At 34.7% G+C, this 21,915-nt stretch overlaps 1 protein-coding gene across 1 annotated transcript in view; it reads right to left on the bottom strand.

Moving 5' to 3' along the window:
• The window catches only part of LOC148945853 (uncharacterized), a 52,339-nt gene that overhangs the window by 19,585 nt on the left and 10,839 nt on the right, over positions 1-21,915 (bottom strand). The window contains exons 3-6 of the mRNA XM_089097527.1: positions 19,161-19,310; positions 15,530-15,675; positions 4,615-4,777; positions 3,511-3,673 (exon numbers count right to left, since the gene is read on the bottom strand). Coding sequence (XP_088953653.1) covers positions 3,511-3,673; positions 4,615-4,777; positions 15,530-15,675; positions 19,161-19,310 — 622 coding nt within the window. The remainder of the gene's footprint in view (positions 1-3,510; positions 3,674-4,614; positions 4,778-15,529; positions 15,676-19,160; positions 19,311-21,915) is intronic.

The raw sequence follows: 21,915 nt of genomic DNA on the forward strand, positions 1-21,915 counted from the left end.
CGGTGAGCCGACACCCTACGGGTTGCTCTCAGCAGCCAACAAACTGAAAAATGGTAAGCCCGCTGGCACATACCATGTTTCAGCTAAAATGACTAAGACCAACCATTGACGAAACTCGGCCATCTGGTTATCCTTCTTCTCGCTTCTGTGGCACACTGAAAGTTAACCAAAAGTATGTGAACAGAAGCTATAGTCACACTCTTCAAGAAAGGATATGCAACAAAATATCCCAACGACAGAGGCATCAATCTTCTCTCGATCCCGGAGAAGTTCTTCTCGACTATAATGTAGGGAGATTTCAAGATATCCTTAAAACTCCACCTACGTGAATCATAGCATGAATGTCGACCAAAATATTCCTATGCCAACCTTATCTGGACATGATGCTGTGTAAATCTAATCAAGGGGAACTAGGTTTGTACATACTCTTCGTGGACTTCAAGAAAGCGTTTGATTAATTAATTCGACAAGCCCTATAAAGGGTCCTATGGTTCTATGGCATTCCCAAAAAGTTAGTTTGCGTGATAACTATTATGTGCGAAGAGACTGAATGCTTTGTTCAAACCTGTAATGGCAACGCGCGCAAGTCACAACTGGCGTCAAGCAAGGCTGTTTCGTGTCACCTCTTCTCTTCGCCCGTGTTGTATATTACGTCTTTAGACAAATAAATAAATACAGAATCAAAATTTAAGGTGAGGTTTTCCAAACATTCCTAAACAAGCTCTCAAAGAAATTTGAACAATTCAAACTACATATCAATGCCCTAAAGACTATAGCTATGTCAATTAGCGGTCCGTCCACTGGAATCTATGTATGAGGTGAAGAGACTGAACAAGTGACAGACTTCATGTACTTAAGAGAGAAAAATCACTTCCAATGGGTGCCCAAAAGAGCTACATACCAGAATAGACTTAACCAACGCAGCATTTCACCCACTCATTCCTGATAATCCTCACTTTACTGACAAAAGCTATTACTTAGGCATTTCAAGAGCAACAGTTTGTCCGTTCTAAGCTACTCTACTGTAGTTAAGAAGTAGAAGCTTACTGCCATTGAGAATAATCACTTTTGCCCAGATCCAAATGACCATGTCCGCAACAATAAAATCCGTCACCACACAGGTTAACCGGACACTGCCTCAGTTGTGAGACGAAGAAGATGGCGTTTTCTGGGTATATCGTCCACCATATCAGACTACAAACTTCCCAAAATGCTCCTCTGCTGGCAGCTGGGAAACACCCAGCTGACAAAATAAGAACAATGATTACGCTGTATATGAAACATGAACGAGACAGAATAGCTCTCCAGAAGAGTCTCATTCCAAAGTGGGAGAACATCTACGCAGCAGTTTACCTAAAAAAAAATTACAGGCTTCTCACTGACACCCTGCGTGCCTCTAAGGGAACTGAATGAACTAAGGTCAAAGGTAAGGTCCCTGCAAGGACGTAGAACGTTGCCTTGGGGGTATATGATTAAGAATATGCTTCTATTATAGTTTGTTTATTTATATGAATAGATATCTATCCATCTATTTATCTATCTATAACGGACATCTTCAAAAACTGCAAAATAAAATAGGAAATAGTTTTCCTGATATGTACAAAATACCTGATACGTGCGCAATTTCCAAAATCAGAATGCTACTACCTACGTTTGGTTCTAACACAAAACTATTATAGACCTCTGCATGATTTTGAGCCCCGCTCTTTTCGGCCTCAGATGGACTATCAAAATAATTTCAAATTTTTATTCATCTTAAATTGGTAATTGCTGATCGGGAGGTATCTGAAATACCCTTATACGCTATGGCGCTCACATTATCCTTTTGCAATATCCTTAAATGATGACAGTGATGTAAAATAAGGTAAAAATCTTCCGTTTAGACTTTTCGTCTCTAATGTTTTACGCTATTCTGTGTGCTCATTATGCTCAGCTGAAACTTAATGCATAAGAAGCTCGATGTTCGTAATTTATGAAATTGCAAAAACTTCACGATTCCAAAGATAATTTTATTACCCCATAGAGCTATTAATTGGATTAATGGATTAAATAAACTCATTTAATGGATTAGTTAGACTCACACGTTTTGGGCCCCATGGTAAGGTCTTAAGTGTGCAATGGATTAGTAAGATTCAATCCCTTCTTACTAATCCATTTAATGGATTAATAAAACTTGCAAGTTTTGGGTCGCATGTTAAGGATTTAAGTGTGCAACGGATTAGTAAGATTTAATCCATTTAATGGATTAGTAAGACTTGCAAGTTCTGGGCCGCATGTTAAGGATTTAAGTGTGCAACGGATTAATAAGATTTAATCCATTTAATGGATTAGTAAGACTTGCAAGTTCTGGGCCGCATGTTAAGGATTTAAGTGTGCAACGGATTAGTAAGATTTAATCCATTTAATGGATTAGTAAGACTTGCAAGTTCTGGGCCGCATGTTAAGGATTTAAGTGTGCAACGGAGTAGTAAGATTTAATCCATTTAATGGATTAGTAAGACTTGCAAGTTCTGGGCCGCATGTTAAGGATTTAAGTGTGCAACGGATTAGTAAGATTTAATCCATTTAATGGATTAGTAAGACTTGCAAGTTCTGGGCCGCATGTTAAGGATTTAAGTGTGCAACGGATTAGTAAGATTTAATCCATTTAATGGATTAGTAAGACTTGCAAGTTCTGGGCCACATGTTAAGGATTTAAGTGTGCAACGGATTAGTAAGATTTAATCCATTTAATGGATTAGTAAGACTTGCAAGTTCTGGGCCGCATGTTAAGGATTTAAGTGTGCAACGGATTATTAAGATTTAATCCATTTAATGGATTAGTAAGACTTGCAAGTTCTGGGCCGCATGCTCAGGATTTAAGTGTGGAATGGAGTATATGTCAAATAATCATGGCAATTATTTCAAGGTGGATTTTAAATCACTTTTTAAAATGATGAGGTTCAAGAACCTGTTTAGCAAAAGCCTATGTTGTACGATAGTAGATAGTACTGTAAGATAGCAAAATTGGTTCATAGATAACTTCGCTCTTCCAGCCTAAATATAACGCAAGTCCAAAGTTTTGCTCAAATAATTTAATCAAAGATCCAGAATTTCAGTTTCAAATTCATTACTGTATCTTAGTTCTGAAACTAAAAAACATGCAAAACAAGTAAGACCTATCATGTACAGCTTCACTGAAAACTAGGTTAATTTACGAAACTATGTCACTATTTGATAGTAACTTCCTCTCTATTTAAATTTATCAATTAGATCTTTTATAAATTTATTATGACATATGTAATGAATAAAATAATGATATAAGGAAAATAACAATCAGGGAAACAAAGCTTCGCTACTAACTTTTAAAGTTGCTGCTTTATTTAGAGTAAGCAGGAGATGAGCACAAAATAAATTCAAAAACCTCAACTACCGTACGCCATTTCAGTAATGTTTTACCTTATTAGCGTTCTGTAAATTTGCTTTCAGAAACCTGCCTATCGTTTAAATAATTCCACAAAAAGAACTTACAGCTATTGTTTTGGCTGGTTTTGGCAGTGGCGCACCCTTTTTAGAGATTGCAGCGGCGGCAGCAGCCGCTAAGTTTGCTTGATTTGCAGCAGCCTGCGCCGATAACTTGCTGTGTCCAGAAGATGATGGTAATCGCCGGGAAGGAACTCGTGGTGAATAGGATCTAGAAGTAAGTAGAATCAGAAAAAATGAAGTAATAGCAAAACAAAAAGTAAGAATAATTGCAGACGAGTGTGCGAGGAAAAAAAAAACCCCAACAAATATAAGAAAAAAATTTAGAAATTACAGAAATATATACAGTAAAGGGTAAGTACAAGTTCTTTTAAAGTCCGAGAATAAACCATTGATCAAAAACGTTAAAATGTATCCTTAAATATTGTATGGATACCAATTTTATTCAATATTTTTTAGCTTTTGTCAGGTCATTATAACAGTTAAAAATTGGAAACTATCGCAACGGATTGCACTATTCATCTTATTGAATAGTGCAATGTAAAAAACACATTCTCAGTGACACGAATTTTTGAAAAACGTAAAGCTTAAGACTCACAAACAAAGGAAAACTGACGCAAAATTTGCAATCAGATATCTGGAGATGGACCCTACTACTATTGATGGACCTACTACTACTATTAGTTTGACTACTATAATAAGGTCCTCGACGAAACACTCAGTCTTCTAGGACGTCTAGGCACAAGTAGTCTGGGCAAAAACTTTGTCTCGGTCTGACAATTACTCTTTCCGTCTCACTTTAAAAATCATCTGAGACCCCAACCCCCCGCCACACACCCCGATAAGGCTTGCACAGTTTTGTAAATAAGTAGTTAGCATTTATGCAGAAAGAGGATTATGGTAAATATACTAAATGTATTATATTGTATTATTACGTATTATATATATTATATGGTGAATATAGTAAACTGTGGGGTGGAATATACTATTGTTTATGTTTAAAATACAGAAATGATTTTTTGGGACATCATTAAAACAATTATCGAGGTTAAGAGAGGGGGACACAGTAATCAGAAAAATATCACCTCAGGGAAAGATCCCTATTCTTCCCGCCTATGTACAGATAAGAAAATGATTGCCATAAGGCCATACCTTGAAATGGATCGTGACCTGCTTCTAGATTTAGACCTGGAGACAGATCTGGACCTTGAACGCGATCTGGACCTTGATGAGCTTCTTGATGAGGCACTCCGGCTTCTAGGACGTCGAGAAATCGGTGGTCTGGGTGAGATGCTACGTCTATCCAATCTCCCGCCTACAAAATAAATAAGAATTCCAGTTTCTAAGTCAATTTAAGTGTACCAATACATTACTCCAATCAAAAGATGATTTTCCGGACTTTAGTAATAATAAGAAATCAGATTACTTTACAAATGGACATTTTGAATTTATATTCGCAGGATTATTGCAGCTTTAAATCAAAATCGTATTAAATCATAAAATTGCATTAATTGCAAAATTATAGAACAGCAGATAAAATTAAGCTCGACTTTTAAGTTTATTATAAACAAAAGGAAGGCCTAAAGAAAGATCTCAATACCATTTCGCTATCGATATACATACAGAATTGTTATGTTAAAAGATACCCATATTAACATTGTAAACGAATTAAGAAGATTTTTGAATAATCTTTATAGAGTAATATATTAAAATATATTAAAATACAAGGAGCCCGGGCTTCCTCCGGACCCCGGCAGGCTTGTATATATTTGATTCTCTAATCACGCATTAGGATGATCTTCGTGTTATTCTTTAGTATTAAGGTTTATGCTTACCATGCATGTTTTTGGCCGATTTTAAATAGATCGCGTACCGTCTTCAAGTTTCGACGAAAGGTAAAAATTTTGGTATTATTCGATAGCTGAGATTTAACTTTATAAATTCACCACATTACTTTTTTTAAATTTGCTTCAGTTTTTTTTAAGAAAAATATATTTTTTAAAATATTGAATTTTGCGACTAAGTTGAAGCTACTATTTCAACCGAATAGACAAGATTTTTATACCATATTGTTCATTAGCTTCAGATCTTTTTATTCACCGTGCCAAATTTTTTAAATTGCTTTGAATTTTCTGTAAAAAATAATGTAAACTTGCTTGAAAAAGCATTAATTGTTACCGCTAGATGGACTCTACTTCGCTATTTCTCAAACAGTTCGTGGTAACGAACTGTAAGTAAGGAGCGACCCGGCTCAATGGTAACCGAAACTCTAGAAAACGGGTTTTTGATACCAATAGATACATCAAAAGAATCAGATTTCAATGCTGATTTCAAATATATAACTTTCGTCAAGTTTAGAGCTACCCATCAAAAGTTACGCGCCTGAGAAAATTTGGCTGATTTTCAAAAAAAGGGGGAAAGACCCCCTAAATGTTATAGAACCTTAATGAAAATCACACCATCATATTCAGCGTATTAGAGAACCTTACTGTAGAGGTTTCAAGTACTTATCTACAAAAATGTTGAATTTTGCATTTTTTGCCAGAAGAAAGATTACGGATACGTGTTTATTTGTTTTTTTCCCAGGGGTGATCGCAACCACCCGGTGGTCCTATAATATCGTGGGAGGGCTCATTGGAACGGAAATTAAATGTTCTAGTACCAAAAAAAATGGAGGGCAACTAGGCCCCCTCCCACGCTTATTTTTTTCCCAAAGTCACCCGATCAAAATTTTGAGATATCCATTTTGTTCAGCATGGTCGAAAATATGATAAATATGTCTTTTAGGATGACTTAATCCCCCGAAGCCCCCAGGGGGAGGGCTAAAAGTTATGAACTTTACCCAATGTTAACATATAGTATTGGTTATTGGGAAGTATACAGAAGTTTTCAGGAGATTTTTTTTCTGTGTAGTGGGAGGGAAGTGTGGGTTGGGGGTTATGTTGGAGGCTCTGGCCATGAAGGAAGTGGTCATGGGGGAAGGGAAATTGCCATGAAGGGGGCGCCGGACTTGCCAGCATTATTTATTGGTTATTGGGAAGTATACAGACATTTTCAGGAAGGATTTTTTTCTGGAGGGGGGGGGCTAGGGGAGGGGGTTACTCTGGAGAATATTTCCGTGGAGGATGTTTCTTTGGGATAAGGGACATTTCTATGAAGGGGGCGGCGGATTTCAAAGCATTATTTAAAAAACGATCAGAAATTAAATAAAAAAAACTAGTTTTTTCAACTGAAAGTAAGAAGCAACATTAGAACTTAAAACAACCAAAAATTATTATGTATATGAGGGGGTTCTACCCCAAGTCATTACCTCGCTCTTTTCGTTATAGTTTTTTTAGTGTTTTCAAAAGAGCTCTCTTTTCTAATTCAACGGACTTTGTGATTCAGGGGTTTGTGAATCAATTTTTTTTACTTTTGACGTAAAGAGCGTGGTATTGACTAAGGGGAGAACCCCCTTAAATACGTAATAACATATACGTAATACAAAAACAATAAAAAAAAATAAGCGATACGGCTCAATAGTAATCGAAACTTTTAAAAACAGCAATTTTGATGTCAATAAATGTATCAAAAGAATGTGTTTATAATGCTGATTCTAAATATAAATTTTTATTAAGTTTAGTATTACTCATCATAGGCTACGAGCCTGAGAATATTTACCCGATCTCTTAAAGAGGGGGGAAACATCCCCTGCAAGTGAAAGAATTTTAATGAAAAACACACCGCCAGATTCAGCTCATCATAAGACCCAAATACAAAGGTTTCAAGCTCATATCTACAAAAATCTGCAACTTTGTATTTTTTGCCAGAAGAAAAATATACGAATATAGAAGTTAGTTACGTAAGTTAATTTGTAAAGACATCCATTTAGCAAAAGAAAATTAAAATTTTTATGCAAATTTTCTTTACTTATTCAATGACGGTGAGCCAAAATAAAAGCTGCATTAACTAAAAAAGATCAGAAATTAAATAAAAAAAACAGGTTTTTTAAACTGAAAGTAAGGAGCGACATTAAAACTTAAAAAGAACATAAATTATTCCGTTTATGAAAGTTTTTTATTGTTTTAAAAAATAAAGTTGTGAAAGAGTCAAACTTTAGCGAAAAGAGCGAGGCGTTGAGGAGGGGACAGCCCCTTTCATATACGGAATAATTTCTGTTCATTTTAAGTTTTAATGTCGCTCCTTACTTTCAGTTTAAAAAACTTGTTTTTTTTTATTTAATCATTTAAAGAAATAAAGGCGGATCCGTCATGAAGGGTGAATGTAATGCCTTTAGAGTAGGTGGTTATGGGTGGTTTAACAAAATGCAGTTGTCTTACAGTTACGGTCTGACAAAAAGATAAGGCAAAGTTCTTTACTAGACTACTTTGGAATATTCTTCTCTGCAATTTATCAGACTCTGTGATTTAAACAATTTTATCACGGGAAATAAAAACGGAAGAAGAAAATAAAGCGAAACTCAAGACGATTCTAAAGTATCTAATCTTGGATGTCCCATTCGATGTATTTTGGTTACAGAAAAATAGAAATTATGTCTTTGAATATTGTTTTGTTCAAAGTTGTTTAACAAATCCGAGTATAATTTATTTATTTTCGTTTAATTAATTTATCTATGTGCATTTATTACCAATCCGCACAAAGTAATGAAAATGTAGCATGGAAACGATAGAATCTTCTTAATTCATTTATTTTGAAATTATACCGAATCACGGGCAATCTTTTGAAAGCTAGTTAGCAAAAAAATAAATATACTCATACATTTGCCATTCACCCCTTTTCCAGTATAATAATCACTACTGTTAAAATGGGATCAAATGCCTAGACTGGTTACAGTCCCAGTTGAGAAACTACCTTTCTAGATATTGTTTGTTTGATTTTTTTTGTCACTTATTTTTCATCAACAGTTTGTTCGTAATTTCAAACCAACAAAAGTGAAATCATTAAATTTAGTGTCACATTCTTGACCTGATGAAACAATTTCCGCTAAGATTTCAATATAATTACTAGATTAGTATATTATGTACTTACGTGATATAGCGACCACACTTTGTTCTTGATTTGTAATGAAATCGGTTCTTTGTCTTTACTCGGAGATAATCAGCTTAGCCTGAGCGAGAGAAACTACTTTGGGGGTATATTTTAATTAAATATTTAATATATAGAGGCGGCTAATTTAGGCATTAAATATAATGTGTTCTGGCCGGCCTGCTTCCCTTAATTCTATGTTGTATTTTTCATAATTTTGTTACTAAAGTATTATATTTTCATTCACATTTTGGTATGTTTCATTATGATAAACCTAACTTCACTTCTTTGGTGTGGTCTTTATAACATGTAAGTACCAAATATTATTTGAATATATTCCAATATAGCCCATATGGGTAACAACGGAAGGAAGCAAGGTACTCTGATTAATAGAAAATCACTGCAAATATTAAGTAATAATTTGCTGTCCCGACCGCCTCCCCTATGAACGGCTCTGCACCCATGATATAGGCCTAGGGCTAAAAATTTAAAATTAAAAAATTCAAAAATAGTTGCCCTCCAATCACTTTCGACTATTAAAAAGGGCACTAGCCACTCCAATTTCCAATCGAATGAGGCCTTTTCGTAGTTTCTACGAAGACTCCTTCGATACGAAGTGCCCGGGTATGGAGAACCAAAAAACAACACATTGTGCCCACATCGTTCTTAAAATTTTAAATTTAAAATTTTCTAAAGATAAAAATTTTCTTCTGTTCAGTTGTCTGTCTCCATTGATTGCCTCAAAAAGGGAGAATAGTAAATCAGATTTTTCAGAGCAGATTTCTCAGAAAACCTAAAAAGTACATTTTTTTCACATGAGCAGAGTATTGTTTGTACCCTGATCGGCTCTTCTGATTACAAATCTAAGAGTATAATTTTGACAAAGACTGCCAAAATAAAAAAAAGTAATATTTATCAAATGAACGGATCGCTACACGTTATTGAAATTCAAATCACGCAACGGAAGCAGTTTCAACTTGCATAATTGGAAGAGCTAAAGTCAAGCCCTTGGGCTTGCCCACCTAGGGCAAAAGACAGCCCTTAGAAGATTTATTTCTGAAGAATGCCATTATTTAATACCAAGGATATTAAAATAATGTAGACATCAAACGTATAAATAAATAGCTAATATGAAACAAATTAATGATAAAATAAATAAAATAATAAATAGAATAGGATAATAAAAACAATAATAAAACCAAAATAGAGAATAAAAAAAAATTAGAATTAAAATAAAATATAATACTAATATAATCACTAATTCGGCATTTTAAGGGATTTTCATATGTCTTTTCTTCAAATGTTTGATAAAAAATGAAGGCTAACAAAAGTCTAATGCCAAGCCCTTAGGCTTGTGTCTATAGGACAAAAGGCAACCCTTGGGAGATTTACTTTTAGAGAATGCTATTATATACAACCAAGGACACTAAAATAGTATAGACACCGACCAACATAAATAAATAGATAATGTAAAGTGAATAAATAAATGGCAAAATAAATAAAATAACAAATAAAAGTGAAAAGAAGAATAAAACAATAACAAATTAATAATAGAGAATAAAAAAATGTATAATAAAATAAATCAAATAGAACTAGAACAAATAATAATGCTAATATAGACACTAATTGGGCATTTTAGGCGATTTCCATGCGAAAGAATAAGACTAACACAAAGTTGAAGTCAAGCTCTTAGGCTTGTGTTCCTAGGGCAAAATACAGCCCTTGGGAGATCTACTTTTGAAGAATAACATGATAAGCAGCCCAACGACATTAAAATGACGTAGACACTAAATCCCGACAATTTAACCAATTTCATACATCTTTTCTTGAATACTTCGACAAAGAGGTTGGACTAGGAAAGTACGACAGAGGTTGGAAAAGGCTACTGTTTTTTTCCAACCTCTTTTGCCCAAAACGACAAAATGCCGTAAGAATTTAACCCCATCAACAGGAGCAATTTGCGCGTTTAGAAGCGATTTTTTTCTCTTCAGTTTCAATTTTTTTTTCCAGCAATGATTTGACTTCATTTAGAAACGTGTCTCCAAACTCCACGAGCTAAATACTTCTATAAGAGGAATTTAACTAGTACTCTGTTGGCTTAAGGTATATATACTGTTTGACACTCATTGTAATGCTAATGCCCTCGAACAACTCCCCTTTTCCCTGGTCAATATTCACCCCTTCGACCCCGCCTTCCGCGTTCTGTGTCAACAAAAATCCCCGTTCTTGCCCCAATAAGAGTTTGCATTGAAAGATATAGAAGAACTTTTATCCCTTACATAGCTGACATTTTCAACCAGTGAATGTCCGCCCCCCCCCCACTCACTGTTTACCTCATAGTTATTAATTTTAATGCCTATTTTGCAAATTTGGAGGTTTTTTATTTATGCTTGTTAGTCACCAACTAAATTATGTTTTTGTTTTAATTTTACTTTATGCCCTTGTTAATTTTACGAGTTTTCGTTTTTTTTGGCGTTTTCGCTGAATTGAAATTGGCCTGCTAATTCTTCGAGTTTATTCTTTTTTTGTTCTGAACATTTCTATGTATTTGATACTTAGCCTTTTATAATTTCCTTTTGTTGTTTTATTCTTTGTTTTCGTTGTTCTTTTTCCGCTTTATTAGACGCTAAAATATAGATTCGGCCCTTTTGAGCTTGTGATAGCCGTTTTTCAGCAATAAATCTTATCTTATCTTAATGTTATTAAAGATACAAATAATAAATCGTAGCTATGAAGCAGAGGTGGATGTTTTTTTTGCCGTTTTTTTTTTTTTGCTTTTTGTTCAAATCTTTTTTTTTCTTGGCATAATTTGTTGTTTTTTTTGTCGATTCTTCACATCTTTTGTATGTACGTCTTATGATTTTTCAATTTAGCGCCTTAGAAGTTGTAACAGAACATCTAAAAAAGTCCTGTATTTTTCAATGAAATTTCACTAATATTTGGTATCTAGTGGCATAAGATCTTGAGCCTTGAAATTCTTATGCAAGAAATAGCACAGTCTCAGTAATGCCGTAAGAATTTGACCTCCGTAGGCGGGAGTGTTCTCCACTGATGGAAATACATTTTTTTTGTTTTTTTTTTCAATGGTGTTTTCGAGTGCATTCATTAGTTTATTTCCTGCCCTATGAGCTCTCAACCTCTCTATTGGGGGAAGTTAACTTTACTGTAAAGTATATTAATATACTGTAAAAAATATACTGTAAAGTATATTATTAAATAAGTAAAATAATTATAAAGTGAAATAAGTAAATAAGTAAAAATAAGTAAAATAATAACTAAAATAATAAATAATAACAAATAATAAGTAAAAATCAGTAAAGTAAAATAAAAAATATACTGTAAAGTATAGTAAAGTTAACTTTACTGTGATAATAATTTGCCAATTAATTCATCTTTCTGTTAGGTACATACATTCAAAAGGGACATCAAAAATACCAAATAGCAATATAGCCATATATAGCCAAAATAGCCTTTTCAATCACTGACAATGGAATCAAGTAGTAACTAAGTTTTTGCGTAACACCCAAAGATTTCTATTTCCAACTAAACAAGCAAACTAAATATATAGCTAAATATATAACTATAACTATATAACTAAATAACTATATAACTAAAGTATATAACTAAATATATAAGAGTTGGATATTTCGCAATTTAACAGGAGATGTTAAGGAATTTAGGAATAGCAGTGCCGCATAGCGTCTGGCAGCCTCATTAAAAGAGTAGGAAATTAAAGCAAGGATAATCTGAAAAGAAAAGGATTAAAGCTGAAATAATTCTGAAAATGGTTTTTGACCCATGTCTTTTGCTTTCAAGTATAGTTTTTAGTCAAAATATGGTCTGCGGAAAGCCTGTTAGGTTAAGGACATCTTAGCCGGTAAATTAGGCTAGTTAACTTTAAGCTATTAAGTCTGCTAGTGCCAATACTTGAGTTTCTTTTCCTCGAATTACTTTTTAAAATATTCGAAAAGACAATCACTTAATCAGTTGAGGTAGGCTAAAACAACTTCGTTAACTATATCGATCTGCACAGGATGAAAGCAAAGGATGGCTCACCCCAACCCCCTAATGCATTTCATGACCGAAGAGCCATGAAGCGGAGATTAGCATCGCCGGCAGAGATTGTAAAATTCAATGCCGTAATCTTTACCTTTCTACATTAATCTACCATAACAAATTCAAATTTGAAGAAATAAGGATCAAAAACGCCCTTTTAAGGCTAATGAAAATACTGGACGATCCAAACGAATATTTTGGGAGGCAAATCGACTCAATTCTTCAGCGCTATCATAGAACTTAGAAGAAAATGTCGAAGAATGTGGTCGTTAAGGACGTTGTTTTTGTCAAGGAAGGTTAAAATGGAGCAAAGTCACTAGATGTTAGATGGCATTAGTGATTTATTTTTAGACACTAGTGCCACTTTCTACTCTTATAAATTTCTATACTCTATGCATACAACCAACTTATAAAAATCAGTTGATTTAACATGCCACTAAGCAATGCCACTAAGTAAATGCCACTAAGCTCCACGAGTGGAAACAATCTCCTTTCTACCCACAGGAATTCAAAAATTATCATGGGCCAACGTTATTCTGATCAACGTAATTTTACCGACATTTAAAGTCTGGTGATGTGCGATCAATCTATAAAAATGAGCATTTATAATCTCATGAATATAAAAATTCAGCTTACGTGGACTAAATATTTTGGGAGGCAAATCGACTCAATTCTTCAGCGCTATCAGAGAAATTAGAAGAAAATGTCGAAAAATGTGGTCGTTAAGGACGTTGTTTTTGTCAAGGAAGGTTAAAATGGAGCAAAGTCACTAGATGTTAGATGGCATTAGTGATTTATTTTTAGACACTAGTGCCACTTTCTACTCTTATAAATTTCTATACTCTATGCATACAACCAACTTATAAAAATCAGTTGGTTTAACATGCCACTAAGCTCCACGAGTGGAAACAATCTTCTTTCTACCCACAGGAATTCAAAAATTATCATGGGCCAACGTTATTCTGATCAACGTAATTTTACCGACATTTAAAGTCTGGTGATGTACGATCAATCTATAAAAATGAGCATTTATAATCTCATGAATATAAAAATTCAGCTTACGTGGACTAAATATTTTGGGAGGCAAATCGACTCAATTCTTCAGCGCTATCAGAGAAATTAGAAGAAAATGTCGAAAAATGTGGTCGTTAAGGACGTTGTTTTTGTCAAGGAAGGTTAAAATGGAGCAAAGTCACTAGATGTTAGATGGCATTAGTGATTTATTTTTAGACACTAGTGCCACTTTCTACTCTTATAAATGAAAAGCAAAGGATGAAAGCAAAGGATGGCTCACCCCAACCCCCTAATGCATTTCATGACCGAAGAGCCATGAAGCGGAGATTAGCATCGCCGGTAGAGATTGTAAAATTCAATGCCGTAATCTTTACCTTTCTACATTAATCTACCATAACAAATTCAAATTTGAAGAAATAAGGATCAAAAACGCCCTTTTAAAGCTAATGAAAATACTGGACGATCCAAACGAATATTTTGGGAGACAAATCGACTCAATTCTTCAGCGCTATCATAGAAATTAGAAGAAAATGTCGAAGAATGTGGTCGTTAAGGACGTTGTTTTTGTCAAGGAAGGTTAAAATGGAGCAAAGTCACTAGATGTTAGATGGCATTAGTGATTTATTTTTAGACACTAGTGCCACTTTCTACTCTTATAAATTTCTATACTCTATGCATACAACCAACTTATAAAAATCAGTTGATTTAACATGCCACTAAGTAAATGCCACTAAGCTCCACGAGTGGAAACAATCTCCTTTCTACCCACAGGAATTCAAAAATTATCATGGGCCAACGTTATTCTGATCAACGTAATTTTACCGACATTTAAAGTCTGGTGATGTGCGATCAATCTATAAAAATGAGCATTTATAATCTCATGAATATAAAAATTCAGCTTACGTGGACTAAATATTTTGGGAGGCAAATCGACTCAATTCTTCAGCGCTATCAGAGAAATTAGAAGAAAATGTCGAAAAATGTGGTCGTTAAGGACGTTGTTTTTGTCAAGGAAGGTTAAAATGGAGCAAAGTCACTAGATGTTAGATGGCATTAGTGATTTATTTTTAGACACTAGTGCCACTTTCTACTCTTATAAATTTCTATACTCTATGCATACAACCAACTTATAAAAATCAGTTGGTTTAACATGCCACTAAGCAATGCCACTAAGCTCCACGAGTGGAAACAATCTTCTTTCTACCCACAGGAATTCAAAAATTATCATGGGCCAACGTTATTCTGATCAACGTAATTTTACCGACATTTAAAGTCTGGTGATGTACGATCAATCTATAAAAATGAGCATTTATAATCTCATGAATATAAAAATTCAGCTTACGTGGACTAAATATTTTGGGAGGCAAATCGACTCAATTCTTCAGCGCTATCAGAGAAATTATAAGAAAATGTCGAAAAATGTGGTCGTTAAGGACGTTGTTTTTGTCAAGGAAGGTTAAAATGGAGCAAAGTCACTAGATGTTAGATGGCATTAGTGATTTATTTTTAGACACTAGTGCCACTTTCTACTCTTATAAATTTCTATACTCTATGCATACAACCAACTTATAAAAATCGGTTGGTTTAACATGCCACTAAGCAATGCCACTAAGTAAATGCCACTAAGCTCCACGAGTGGAAACAATCTTCTTTCTACCCACGAGAATTCAAAAATTATCATGGGCCAGCGTTATTCTGATCAACGTAATTTTACCGACATTTAAAGTCTGGTGATGTACGATCAATCTATAAAAATGAGCATTTATAATCTCATGAATATAAAAATTCCGCTTACGTGGACTAAATATTTTGGGAGGCAAATCGACTCAATTCTTCAGCGTTATCAGAGAAATTAGAAGAAAATGTCAAGAAATGTGGTCTTTAAGGACGTTGTATTTGTCAAGGAAGGTTAAAATGGAGGACCAACCTAAACGAGCATTTATAATATCATGAATATAAAAATTTAGCTTACGTGGACTAAATCGTCCCCCTCTTCCTCCACGCCCACCACGAACGGCTGGCCCTCTTCTTCTTCTAGGACTCGGGGACCTTGTTCTACTTCTACTAGAGCTTCTACTTGAACTACCACTATATGAGCTAGACCTTGACCGTGAAGAACTGAAAAATAACACAATACATATATTCAAGAAAAAAAACAAAGAAAGGAAGAATTAATAGAGAAGAATTACTCGGCTGAACAAAAGTAGACAGAGAATATTAAGAGAAAGTAGCAGTTCAGAAACTGTCAGACACTTTAATCTCACAATGCAAAACTAAGTCTAGCCCTCAAATGATAACTTTTTAAAAGACTTGTAAGCTTTGATAATTAATAAGGGAAAGAAATCTGATAATTATTACAGTCCTAATAATTACAAATGCTGCATTCAACGAAAGTGAACCACAGTAAAGTTAGAAGCTGAGATACTTAGTAGGGGTCAAATCTACCCCCCAACGATCACTTCCTTGAAAAATATATATATATATATATACCAAAATAATAAAAGATATAAAAGAATCGAACCCTAAAAAAGTGTTAGTAAAATTTAAAAAAGAAGAAGACTGATTTCAAGAGGGAAATTTGGCTAGCCTAGGAACTGATCTTCGCCAGTTTCGAACGTAACTGTGAATCTCCTAGATAATGTCCTAAATCTCCGGAAAATTGCCTAGAGATTTTTTTGGAAATTTGACGCTACCGCTGCATGCAGGGACCAGGTTTTACACCCATAGTAACATGACTTCGTAGAGGAACAAAGAGTACCATGGCTTCGTAAACTCGGAGCTTTGTGCGTGGAGAGATTTCGCTGAAACTCCAAAGGAAGTTCTTGAGCTGTTCAGAGACGTTTCATACGACTCCCGATCTCCTCTGAGAAATCCCAAGCTCCGTTCATCTCTTAGCCAAATTATGACTGAATGATGGAACGTCCTCGTTTTGACTACCATTCAAGGTCACAGGGGTTTTCCAGTTTTTGGACACGGTTGCCTTAGACCTGATGTTTCCAATCTTAAAAATGACTATTTTAGATAGCGTCTCATAAAATTGGATCCAAAAAAATTGTGGCTGAAGCTGAAGTAATCACAGGAAACCACCATCTAAAAACTTGGCAACAGATATCCATGTGATAAGTGGATAAACCACTCAAAATTTTGAACTCCATATGACCTCCATATGCAGTTATCCAGTTTTTGGTTACAGCCCCCCCCCCCCCAAAAAAAATATGGATGAAAAATCAGGAAACAATAAGCTAAAAATAGATGGCACCAGACAGCCGGAAAAGCTGCAGCTTTCTTTGAAGGTGTATTCGTTTTCGGGTATCAACAGATTGTTAATGTTTGAATTTTTAAAGACTAAAAGCGCTGTCTAATTTAGTGAATTAGTTTCGCTTATATATTTCCATGGTTCAACGTGGCAACACTAACGAAAATGTGATAATTTCCTAAAATGTTTTTGATTCTGAAATAACCAAAAGAAAACTTATAAAATCATGCTTTGAAATAGATATATCACAAATAAAGGATTCCAAATTTGCTTCATTGGCGAAACTAAAAACTACAGAACAATCTGCTGCTATGCTTTGAAACAATGTGTCATGTCTTCTTCCTTTTTTGTCTTTAGAAAGTCAAATAAAATTAATTTAAAACGTGCACAAAAAACCACAGGTTTTAAAAAACCACGGCACATCTTCAAGGTCAGCTTTCAGTTTTAAAACGACTGGCAAGGCTCATTTGTTTTTGGTCCATTTGAAACAACCTTCCGCAGAGTTTACTTTATAGCAAAGTCAAAGATTAGGGTTAAGAGTCGAAGAATAGGGTTAAGAGTCGAAGAATAAGGATGAAAACAGTGTCCAAAACAAACTACGCAGATCTGGAATAATGTATAATATACAGATTGCCTCATTCAACAGGAATAAAGCGGTAGCAAGGTTAAAGCTACAATATTTATCGACTTTTCCTTTATATATACCCACCGATTTGGGTTAGGTTTTCAACTTTTTTACTAAAGAGACAGCTTTGGAGATGCAAATTATTTTGTGAACATTTTGTAGATTGATCTTCAGTGGAGAAAAAAAAGTATTCCACTATTTAGTGTTTCACCTTCTGAGCAGGAAAAAAAAAAAAAAAAAAAAAAAAAAAAAAAAAGGAAGAAAAGTAAGAAAAGTAAGATTACGCTAAACTATATTTAAACAGAATCTAATTAAATGCTCACCCGAAAGTAGATTTTATTTTTCATGGTGACACGAAATCCGGCTGTCAAAGAAAAATTCGACTCCTATTAGAATTACCTAATGCAATCCTTCTCGTATAATGATATACTACATGCTCAAACAAAAGCTAGCCAAAAATTTACACACAAGAAGATTTCTTCACCGGTGGCATGAAATCCTGCAAGCAAATGAAAATTTGAGCCCAGTAATAACCTAGCTTTAGTATCTTCACATAATAAAATCTTAGCTACAATGCTGCTACTGATTTAGACAGAGACAAAGCGAATATCTGCCCGAAAGAAGACTTTTTTTTCACTTTGCGATGTGAAATTTGGTCTGCAAAGCTAAATTCGGATCCAGTCCAACCCTAGCTTCTGTGCCACTGATAAAAGACAATCTTTTCATTGTGGCACAGGTTAAACAGGAGCAAACAAAATATTCGCTGCACTGAAGACATTTAATTCACTGGGCCAAGTGAAATCCGTGCACCAAAGCGAGATTCAACTTCTGTTGATGCATAGTCACGTAAGATAATGTTCCTCCGATTATGCCACCACGTTTACACTGAACCAAGGCAAATACTAACATGCAAAAAGCATTTTTTTTTTTCTCAGCCAACAAGACGTCGAGCTACTAGAGCGAAATTTGACAAAATTCTGAGCCAAACTTCAGCAACTCTGTATGATGTATTCCTCTCACCAAGTTGCTACAGAATCAAGCATAAGTTCATCCAGAAGAAGGCATTTTATTATTTTGGCGATAAGAGATCTGGCAAGGCCCTATCCGGGGGGGGGGAGGGGGGAGGGGTTCGGACCCCCTCCCCCCCCCCAAAATGTTTGTCTGACTCGTAAAAACGTAACAAACATGAACATAAACAAATTTTTATGTGTTTTTTTAGGTTTTTTGTGTAAAATCCCCCCAAAAAATTTTCTTTCAGTAAAACCCCCTCCGAAAAAAATCCCGGGTCTGGCATCCTTGAGATCTGGCAGTCGAAACAAAATTCAATTCTTTGCAGAGCCCAGCTTCGGTATTTTTGATGTAAGATAACTCTATGCACAAGCTACTGCACATCTAAAAAAAGTGAAGCAGATATTTGCCCTGAAGAAGACATTTAATCAATCAACCGACGTGAAAACCGGCTGCCGAGATTTTATTTCTATCAGACCCTTGTGAAACCCTGATTAAGCTGCTACAAAACAAAGGTGAACAAAACTTCACGTGCAAGAAGATATTATATTAATCAGCCGACGTAAAAAAAAAACCAGCCACTGAAGCAAAATCCAACTTCTGTGAGAACCTAGCTTTAGTTGATGCAAGATTACTATCTGATTAAGCTCCTAAAGGTAGCACTGTTTTCTATCTTTCACGAGGAATCCCATAAAAAAAATGTACTATACTTACGAGGATGAGTATGAGGACCCAGATGAATAACTTCGCCGTCGTTCTGATTTTCTTGGAGTGTAAGATCTGTCCCGACGATTTCGATCCCTGCCTGGGCTATATCTTGACCCTCGATTCCGCATGTCACCTCGATGACGGTATCCTCTGTACCTAATTAAAATTGGACTATAATTATGGGAATAATTTAAGTATAGGCGACATGGCATTTTATACAAATAAATAAAAGGATAAAAATCCTCCAGATCCATTGCTGGTGCATAGGGCGTCGAGTCAGACGTTTTGGTTGCTGGGTCTTTTTACAAGACAAGTAGCAAGTTTCTCGCCAAATGTTTTATATACCGTATCCAACACACCACGGTCAATTAAGTGAAAGATGTTCTTAAATTATCTTCCAGGAAACTATGTCCTTTAACGTAATTAATAATCCTAACATAAATCATGTCCAAGAATTATTCGCTGTTTCTTTTTTTTGGGGGGGGGGGAAGGGGGAGTTGCTTTTTTCATTAGTATAAACAAATATACGTTACCGCATTACAATCCTTTTTTTGTTTCGATTATTATGTGGACGATTTGCTTAATCTCATGACCAAAATCCAATTCCGGGCCATATGAAGGGTTGCTGCACTATGGTCGAATTCCGGGTCCCGTATTACCATGCAGAGGTCAATCCCATTGTGCCATCACGGGACTTTTTACGATTCTTCTATCTATATTTATTTAGTTATATTTACACAAGTGCTACGGTAAGTCAAAATACAGAAACTAAGCCTCATGAATAATTGATTTTAATTTAAAGTTTGGAAAAAAATTGGGAATTTTGACGTTTACACAACCAACAGTCTGTTTTAAGGCTGGGAAAATAGTAAGAAATTGAATGTTTTTATAACTCCAATCGGAATGCAACTTTTAATTTACAATAAGCAGTGAGTTGTAGAAGGATGTAATTATGGCAAAAAAGTGGGTAGAATTCGATGGCACATTTGTTTCTGAAAGGAATCTGATGTAAGTAAAAATACACAAGAAAGAATGAACGTTTATGAATACTTTTTGAACACGGGGAATAATGATTCTGATTCTAATATTCGTCTTTGTAGCCGACAACCATATCAAATATACATAAAGGGCCAAATACGTGAGGCTCTATTTCTTCTTTTGTGACACCAAGAGTTTTTGACAATAGATAATACTTTAGTAATGTAAACATAATTTTAAATAAATTCTAAGACCACACTGGCTATACATTACATATGAAACTAAGAGAGGAAAGGAGATAATAAATGAAAATTGTAATAAAAAGAGGTGAGAAAACAAGGATTTTGTCAGCCATAAAATCCTCGTTTTCTCACCTTTTTTTATTTTATTTTTCATTTACTATTTCCTTTCCTCTCTTAGTTTCGTAAACTGTTGTTCGCGCAGCATGAGCGGCACCGTTCTTTGACGCGACTATTGTTACTTAAAAGGCACTAGAGATTGCGTTCAAATAAGCCCTCTCCCAATAATTAACGACCGGTGGTTTGACACAATTGTCCTTCCAAAGAAAACACACAATCTCGCATCTCTTGGATCAAATTAAAGAAAGATAATTGCTTCGCGAAAATCGGATGAAAGTTGAACCCAAGATTCCCCAGAGACTCGGTAGACCTTCCAACCCTGGTACGACACTTCCAGACCAAACTGGCCAGAGCCTTTTCTCCGAGTTCGTGAAAGTTAATTAAAAGTCAAGCGAATAAGATAATTCAAAGCCAATAAAACTTCCTTTCGAATAGATTCTCAACCAATACTCAACAATCACTTCCTCGGTACTATTACCAATAAGAAAAAAAACAAAAAAACTAACTGATTCGTTACCGTCATTCCAAAGAAATTACACAATTTTGTATTGTTCAGGTAAAGAAAAAATTACATGAAAATGAATAAATAAATCTTAAAACAGGTAAAACTTAAATTGAATATGCAAATAAAGCTTAAAAACAACAAAAATTACTAGAAATAAGAGTTTTTACTTTAAACTGTTCAAATTCCTGAAAAAAACTGCTCAGTTTCTTAAAAAAATTGCTGCTGGCACGGGAATTGAACTCAAGATTCCCTGGTGACTAACCAGAAATTCTAACCCTGGACCAATAGCCTTTTATTATAGACTTTACTGTTCTGTACAAATCAAGTAACTTTAAATAAGAAGCAAGTACAGAATAAGGACGAAGACCAAACTGCCTTTCCATCATAAAAACAAACAACAGGCAAAACAATAGGGAATTTCCAAGACAGTTATAGTCGTTCAAACCTTAAATGGATATTTCGGCTCTATATCCAAGAACCGTCTTCAGCAAAACACTTATAAATAAAATAAGACAATAAAATCCGATCTTAGAATATCCTATCTGTTAAATGTCCTTGTCTTGTTCCAAGTGTTTTCTTATTGTATGCGTTTTATAAAAGCGTTTTATTTTTTGTTTTGTGCGGTCCATTACAAGCCAAGCTTCTTGGACCTCTTTACGATAACCTCTTTACGTTTGTAATAGTTTTTTTAGTATTAATAAAATAATTGATTGACTGGAAACTAAAATTAAAAATTAAAACCGTCCCAGAATCATTACTTCAAAAAGGTTCAACCAAGACTCTAATACTTGTTACAAAGTTTAACCAAGGCCATTAAAACGTCACAATCTATCCCTGTTTCCCAATATTCGATTAAATGATAATTTTGTTCAATTTTGTTTTTAACAATTGCTCAGTTATTACACGGAAACAATGCTCA

Source organism: Artemia sp. Qi Xiang Cuo, chromosome 12 (genome assembly GCF_049724085.1).
Source record: "Artemia sp. Qi Xiang Cuo chromosome 12, ASM4972408v1, whole genome shotgun sequence".
Taxonomy (NCBI): domain Eukaryota; kingdom Metazoa; phylum Arthropoda; class Branchiopoda; order Anostraca; family Artemiidae; genus Artemia; species Artemia sp. Qi Xiang Cuo.